This window comes from Zerene cesonia, chromosome 4 (genome assembly GCF_012273895.1).
Source record: "Zerene cesonia ecotype Mississippi chromosome 4, Zerene_cesonia_1.1, whole genome shotgun sequence".
In the NCBI taxonomy this organism is placed as follows: domain Eukaryota; kingdom Metazoa; phylum Arthropoda; class Insecta; order Lepidoptera; family Pieridae; genus Zerene; species Zerene cesonia.
The window spans coordinates 6463191-6472124 of record NC_052105.1 but is presented as its reverse complement, the minus strand read 5'-3'; the positions used below and the strand labels follow the sequence as shown (position 1 = coordinate 6472124).

The window sequence follows — 8934 nt, the reverse complement described above, 5'->3', positions numbered from 1 at the left end:
ACAGATTCGAAATTCAAATGTAATATTTTTTTATAATTAAGTGTAACAGTATTTATGGCCAGACTAAGTATAACAGACAAACTCTTCAGCTTTATATTATTTGGTATGCACTATAGATACTTTAAAGTTTTGTATTTTACTTTAAGAATATATCGATTAATTTATATATATACTAATATATAAAAATAAAAAATATATATTTACCATAGTATAAATTTAACATCAGATAGTTTAATATTACATCTATAAGGGATTCATTAAATAAATCTTATTTCATTCATTTCATCAAATTATGGTGCGTACTGCATAGATCTGTCTATAATAATTTGTATAGTGATGTAATGTACACGCGTATTTATCGATGAAAATGATAAAGCACCTTTTTCATATACCTTTTGTCACGTGCCATTAAATGGGGTCACGTTTAGACGAATAATTACGATTGTGATCGCGTTTTCACACAAAAAGCAAGATTTAATATCCTAACTCGGTGTAAACCGTTTTTAAATTGAAAATATACGTGACTGTTTAAACTTTGGTGATATCAATTTGTGTAATTGATTTTACAGGGTATAAAATTTGAGATACTGTAATCAGTAATAACTTTAATCAATACTTATACTATTATTTTTTCTAATTAAACAATACTGATAGAAGTTAAGTCATGTTTCAAATGTGGGAGTCGAACACGCTTCGATACGAATGGGTCCTTGCACCGGGGACGATACAATACCCTTAAAGATGATTGGTGTCAAATAGTATGTGAATAATACGGTGTGCGGCGGAAATGAAGGTTTCTTTTCTTCACTTTGCTCTATTTATGTCTTTATTCCCTTCTTCAATTCTTTCCTTATCACTTAAAAGCAAGCAAGGCATCTGGACTGCCCTTGTAAAGGTTCATGGGTGGTGGCGATCGATTAGTATCAGGCAAACCACCAGCTCAGTTGCCTGCTTTTGCATAAATAATGTCAAATTCTCACTCTCACAAAAACATACACTCACACAAGACATACGCACATTAAACAGTCCACATATTTCTACGTGGGTAACAAATGAAACAAAAAATATTTTAGTCATTAATTTTATCATTCCAAATAAATATTTACAATTCAATTACGTTTAAAAAACTCAACATGAGATCAAAATTTTGTATCAAACATGCAGTTTTTAAGGTCCTTACGTGATATCTAATTACATAAAATAAAATTATAGCTAACAAATATAATATACATTATTTAAAAATTTACAAAATAAATGACAAAGATTTTACTGTAATAAGTATTTATATACATGGTATATAATATGTTTGTTTAAATATACACTTTAATATATAACGATACAAAATCTATAGAACATTCTACATTCTTTATTAAACTACATAATTTCAATAAGTCTTAAGGGGAAGCATATGTATAATTTTATACATATGCAACTTATTTCAAGCAACCGAAATTTACAAACAATTTCTTCCTGAAGTCTTAGATTTTTTAAATCATTCTATTGATTTTAATTACTTGAAACTGTAAGACAGATATCATTCACTAATACGCTTTGAAAAAAAAGAAAGGGAAACCTAATTTTTTTCTTCTTTAAATATCTTATTCGTTGTGCGCCGTGTACAATGCAAGTACCAGCGGATTTGCATTGTTGTTTCCTGGTGAAATATTTGAAACAACTTGTGATATGTAATATCGTCTATCTTATATAACAGCCGTCTTAGAAATCAAAACTTATATGGCTATGATTATCAAGGAAGGGTATATATAGGTTAATATACCCAATGCATAAAGAAATGTAAATCACTCAAAAAAGTACATTATATTAATTCCATTGAAACGAAATCTTTATAACGAAACCAGTAAACGGGAAATATTTATAATACACAAGATTTCCGAGAATTTCACAAATAAGACTATGGTGTTGACCTCAATTTTTAATCTTCTACAAAGTGAAATGCTAAATTAATAATTTGTACCTTGTATAGTTTGTTTTCAACGAGAAATTTTATACAGTTTATATAAGCATATTAATTTAGTCAGACTTCATTGCATTACATGCTTTCTAATAAGCATAGATGTATCTATCCTTTATGGATCTATTCTACATGGTGTAAATAAACAATAATTATTTACAGTCTATGTAAAACATCATTTCAATAAAAATTCTACCAAAGTATTTTAAAGACACCAAAAACAACATTTTATTTAGTAACGTTACCACAGTTAACATTTTCACATACACAAAAAATCGATACTTTAAATATATCGATATAATCACAGTCCACCAATTCAATATTCACAGTCTAGTTTTGTTGTCTGTGCCTTTATCGTCTGTGCTTTTTTTGCCTGTGCCCCTTTTGTCCTGCGCCTGCGCGTCTTTCAAAGAGTCTGGTAGTTCTTGGTTGTTTGTTTCTGGTAGAGTCATTACTATCAGACCGGAGATGGCGGACATTACACCAAATAATAATGTCGGAAGATACACGTAGTACTTGGACTGGAAAGAATAATATAAATTAAATATAATACGTAATGCATAATTATATTAAATAAATACATTTTTTAATATATATTCGTTTCTACAAAAAAAGTCACCGCCATGTCTCTGAAGGGATTTACCTAAATTATATAATTCTAAAATGGGACTTAATGAAAACAATTTCCTAACAAACATAAAAATAATCACTGCAAATAGGTTTTCCCACGGAGTTACTGATTATAAAATTACATCGAGAATCTCCTTTGGTTTCGCGAACGTCGGATACAATGAGTTAATGTAACTAAAAAACTAAAATTTATATTAGTTGTCTACAAATTCTGTGTTTCAAAGTCAATTTAAATGTACTAAAGAGCTGTAATCTATTACTATGACTTCAAGTTAGAGAATTTTATGTACCTTAATACATAAAAATGACTTACCAACAACGGTGTTTGTGGAGCAATGGTAGAACCGATTCTACCAATGGTAGAACAAATAGCGAGGAGGGTAGTTCTGTAATTGGTTGGGAACACTTCAGCTGCGAATATATATAGGGAATTGTACGCTAGCGTTATAAAGAATTTCCCGCCGAGGTAGAAGGCCGTTGCCCAGTTGCCTCCTGAAATAACATAATTAAATATAATAAAAGAATAAATAAATATATAGATACACTGTGACTTTGATAATAAAAATCCTATTAATATTATACACTCGAAAGTTTGTAAGGATAGATAGATGGATGTTTGTTACTCTTTCACGCGCAAACAGCTATTCATAACTGTATGAAATTTGGTACAGAGATAGATGATAGTCTGGGTTAGCATATACCACTTTAAACCGGGTACCTTGCGAGTGACAGCTTGTATCTTGTACATGTTTTTGTTGTGTAGGTGATGAGAGTTGCAGTACTTATTTATACGAAGAAGACCTCGTTATAAACACAGATAGAGTTATATATACTGATTATATATATTATTTATATACACATATACTTAAATTACCTGGGACAAAACGATGCGTGATTAGGATAACTCCTGTCAACACGAACGCTGTAGCGATCACCCGCTTCCTCCCGAAGCGATCCAAACATATCAGCTTGCACACATTAGCTGGCGCCTCTATTAAAATCACCACTATGTAATTCAAATAACTGTTCCCGGACAGTTCTATAGCATTGATCGAAAGACCATAATAGACCAGAGTAGACGACGTCCAGAGAAAGGAGCAAATGAACAACCTCTTCCATATCAAGCCGGACAAAAATATTTGCTTCACGCTCGACTGGTTGCTTTCTAACGATTCAAACTTCCTTGCGTCTCTCTGTCTGACGGCGTGTTTCTCGACTTGATCGTAATGGTCCTTCGGAACGGTAACGTTGTTGAATTTCTCGCTACTCTTAAGTACGTTGATGCCTTCGTCGAATTTCCCTTTACTGAAGAACCAACGGAAGCTCTCTGTGAGCACCCATATGTAGAAGAACGTGAGGATAGCCGGTGTGTAAATGATGAGCAGGAGATATCGCCAATTCTGGAGCCACCAGGACAGCATTGTGACCGATACGCCTCCGAAAATGAACATTGTGTTGAAGAGCAGGCTCACGAATACTCTTCCTTTGGGACCGACTAGTTCCATGGCTGGAAAAAAGAACACCGCGTTTAAAAATACAATAATCTACAAAATTCATGAGTATCCAACTGTTGAGCTTGAATAACTTGTATGCATTTAAAAAAATTAATATTAATATGAAAATGTATCAGTTGAAATGTATACCGACAATGGTTTGCTTATCCTATCCTATCCTGCTAATAAATGCCAAAGTTCGTAAGGATGTGTGTGTTTACTGTTTCATGCAAAACTGAACCGATTGCAATGAAATTTGGTACGTAGACAGCTGGATAACTGGAATAACATATTACCCATATGTTGTACTTTTAAATTAAATAATATAAAAATAAAATAAAAATAAAAATAAAACTTTTAACCCGATATTACTACGAGATAAGGACTTACGCGGGTGAAACCGCGGGGCGCAGCTAGTAATTAATATGAATAAGTGTTGTATTTTGTTTGCTTACTATCAAATTATGGAATGACGTAAAAGATCACATTTACTTTATTCAAACGTCTTAAAATATCCTGTACCTAAAACATTTCCATTGTATTCTATTAATAAAAGTTAATGCCGAAGATATCAGCTTTCAAACTTGTGATAAACAAACTCGATTGATTGGTTAGAGAATACAGAACCAAGGACGATAAACAAAATAGATTTTGTAGTTATTTTGCTAAATTCGTCCTTTCGAATTAGACCATGAACATGTAATGGAAAGAAGACTAACTCCGGAAGAGTTTACAAAAAGCGTAATTAGTTACAAATGACTGTTGATGCATAAATACGAAGGTTGAATCGGCGGTGGGTGACCAGAGGGTGTCGTCATGATGTGATTTGCAAAATTCATCACAATGAACTTACATCCTGCCGATGACGGAGATGATTTTTATTTTTATTTTAGAGGACATTTTCCTTATCCCTTACCCCATTTAAGCGGGGACGCATTTGCAGGGACCCACTTCTACAAATGTGCGGCAAACGAGCTGGTGGTACGCATAATGGCAAGCGACCCAACTACACATAAACTAATAAAAAAATGCGTTGCCCGCTTTTACGGGATAAGAAAAGGGCTGATGAATAGGATGCAATGGGAAATACCCACGTGTTTACAACTGTATCTAAGATAATGTTTTATGAAAAATTTACTATAGTATTAGACCAAAAACCACATGTCAATTTGTGGATGGTACTATAAAATTGAGAGACTACACCCACTTCAACATTGTTCATTTTATAATATGTTCCTACTATGTTCTATAAGGTCATATTACAGTAATTTATACTAAGTTTTGAATATTACAAAGTAAGCGCTTGAATAGTAATCAATTATGAATCGCAATATAAATAACTTTGTAATTAATTAAACATTAATTTGTTATTCATAAATTAAGTACCATCTTGTATTATAAAAGAGTTTTATATTACAAGAATAACATTGGTAAAAACATTTATTCAGATATCTAGGTGACATTTATCAAGCTGAAATGTATTATTAATCATAATGAATGATACAACATCTGTTCAGCCATTTACAAGTGATCGTGGTATAAGGAAAATCATATCACACAATCATATTTCTGATTTTTGTTTTTACTTCATAGCGGGCAACTGAGCCGGTGGTTTGCCTGATGGTAAGCGATCGCCAGCGCTCCCGATCATTCGCAGGCAGGCAGCGAATTTGTAGTGCGAATATGCTGTTTTCTTTTAAGGGGTAAGGGATAAGGAAAGGATTGATGACCGGAAAGGAGGAATGGATAGGAAGGGTGAGGAAAAGGAAACAGCTCGGCTCCCCCACTCACCCTACGAAACAAAGTACCATGCTACTATTTCACGTCGGTCTTCTGATAAGCTAATTGTGTGTTATTAATTGATGATAACTCTGTGAGAATATAATAAAAAAAATTAAATAACTATCTAATGATATGATCAAATAAACTATCTCATTTGCTCTAATAAATACAGAGCTGTATTTTCTTGGGTTTGATTTTACGCGAGTGTCATACATTTGGAAATTAAATACGTTTTTAACAGATTTTAAACGCGACTTATTCATTATATATTTACCTCACGTTTCGAACACTTATACAGAGTAACCGTATGGAAATCAATTATTTGATCCTTGCGATCCTTAATAGAGTGACAAAGCAAACTCATGAAATTATTGTGTTTTCATCTACCAACATACAGGTGAAGTTAATATAAGAAAGCGCCAGTATATAAGTGTATAATCTATGGAAAAGCGTTTTAAAAAGAAACACATACGTTGAGTTTCTCTCTAAAACATTTCTCTTACAAATTCGGCTAATAAATGAAAGCGTACCGTACAAAAATATTAGATCGAAAATGTTCTGTTAAACGTGTACTATTTTTTATAAGGACCAGCGAAGCGCGTTCTCTCTAAAACTGTTGGACACCGCTTAATTTAATCGTTTTTTTATCAAATGATTCCAGTTGAGAAAATGTTTATATATAACTTATATGAATAATTATTACAGTTTACACATACGTTTAAAATACATGAATTCCATTATTTAACGTATAAATATTAATTTTAAATATTTTACAGCAGTAACTGATGATTATCACATTGCAATAAGATGGCAACACTAGCAGTTGCCTGCTATTTCATTCGTACAATATTAATAATTAAAAAAAAAACTGTTCAGGGGATTAATCCAAATTTCAAACTTATTTAAAGTTCCCAGAACCCAGTTTGTGTTGGCGGCCTTCTTGGATTTTTAATTCGTCATGTTCTATGTATTCTACTAGGCTAGCTCTATTACATACACAAACTATATATTTATATTATTAATAAGTATAGATTCATATTATAACGACCCCTTTGATGCGATATCTATCCTATCCTACAAATGGATGATGATGAATGATAGATGGGATTTATGTGTATGTATGTTTGTTACTCTTTCACGCAAAATCTACTGAACCGATTGCAATAAAATTTGGTACCTAGATAGCTGGACAACTGGAATAACACATAGGCAACTTTTTATCCCGATATTCTTACGAAATACAGACTTACGCTTAAGCTAGTTATTAGTATATAACATAAATTAATCATGATTTCAATAATCCAATACTCATATAACAATGAGAAATGACTCAAATACAACCTTCAAAATGAAACAACAATCTACGAAACGAAAAATTTAGTGAAGCGTAATCAAGAAAAAACGCAGTTTTTAAGCAACAAAACTAAAAAAAACAACATTCTAATTGAGAACCTTCTATGTTTCTGGGTTAGTCTGTAAAACCAGAACTTGCCAATAAATTAAAAGCCAATCAGCATCAAGTACTCACCAAGGACAAAGCAAGCGGTATACACTCCACCACCAAGTGCCGGCTCCAAGAACTCCAGGACTATGAACATCTCATAGTTCAATGAGAAAGCGCGGATTACGCCAAACACACCATTGGCAACGCTCGCGAATACCACGGCCAGCCGACGGCCGAACTTGTCTGAGATGAGGCCCGTTAGTGGTATGGATATGAAGAAGCCAGCGTTGTGGACTGTGCCCACTAGAGACCGCTTCCAATCCTGACAGCCGAGGTTGAACTGAAAAATAATGCAATGTGGAGGGTAGTTTGTGTTATAGTGGGTATTTAAGTAACAACAACAGTAAGATAACATATTTATACTATAATAATAAAGTTTGTTTTATTCGTTTGTTTAAATGTGCTAATCTCAGAAACTATTGGACTGATTTCAAAAACCACCAAACCACGTGTGGACTTCATAATGTGCTATTTCCCTCTATAATATACATAATTCAAACAAAAGTTTAGTAGAGTTTGCATCAAAGAGTTACAAATCCACATTCAAATACGAATTCAGTGGATTCATCTCTGCACAAACATTCGAAATTAGTTTAAGTATGCTTCGCTTATATATTACAAAAACATTTCATAACCTTCTTTCAAAAGACATAGTGAAGTCCCGTGTCCCCTAGTGGGGTATGGGGCAGATGATGTACATCCGTTTCACTGATCGATTTTCTTTATCGTGATCAGCCTTCTGTGTCCGGCCAGACCGAGACATTTTTTTTTTGTGCGTCCCCACCGGGAATTGAACCCAGAACCCCTCGGTTCTACGCTCAAGCGTTAACCACATTACCAAGGAGGCGGTCGCTTCAAAAGACATAGTCATACCTTTATTTGGCACCAAAACAGAAATACAGTACAAGAAAATCAAACAATTGCGTTAAGTACCAATTTATAAATAATGATATGACTTATATGGTATAAGTATAAGTAACAGAGAAAGTTTCTGTTACACTGGTGTTCAAAAACAAAATTAATATTGCGGGTAATTAAATGTTTTTATTAGTAGTAACACAGGTGACTAGTAAGCCTTCGATCAGGTTGAACCGTGGAAAAATAAAACCGCTAACTTTGAGAAAAAGAAACTTTGAGAAGAAGAAATTTGGGAAGAGTTTAAAAATAGAACCAAATGGGAGGTATCAGCTTTCAAATAAAAAAAAAAGAATTATTAATATCGGTTCAACCAGAAAAAAGTTACGAGGTAACAAACACAAAAAAATACAGTCGGCTTGACAACCTACTCATTTTTTAAGTCGGTTGAAAAAGCAGTCGGTTGAAATACTTTTTATTATAAGAGATCTCCTTCAGACAACCATTAAGCATTTATTGCCTTAAAGTATAATATATTTTCATTATCTATCTAATTTTATTTCGAATAGATTATATTATTATATAATATGGGAAAAATAAACATACATATATACATATACATATATACATATATACTTAGTCTGGCCATAAATACTGTTACACTTAATTATAAAAAAATATTACATTTGAATTTCGAA

General features: G+C 32.8%; 1 protein-coding gene across 1 annotated transcript in view; it reads right to left on the bottom strand.

Moving 5' to 3' along the window:
• Nucleotides 1–1342: 1342 nt before the first annotated feature.
• Nucleotides 1343–8934, bottom strand: part of LOC119839734 (organic cation transporter protein-like) — a 23774-nt gene continuing 16182 nt past the window's right edge. The window contains exons 3-6 of the mRNA XM_038366169.1: nucleotides 7406–7661; nucleotides 3477–4109; nucleotides 2916–3094; nucleotides 1343–2493 (exon numbers count right to left, since the gene is read on the bottom strand). Coding sequence (XP_038222097.1) covers nucleotides 2296–2493; nucleotides 2916–3094; nucleotides 3477–4109; nucleotides 7406–7661 — 1266 coding nt within the window. The 3' untranslated portion in view covers nucleotides 1343–2295. The remainder of the gene's footprint in view (nucleotides 2494–2915; nucleotides 3095–3476; nucleotides 4110–7405; nucleotides 7662–8934) is intronic.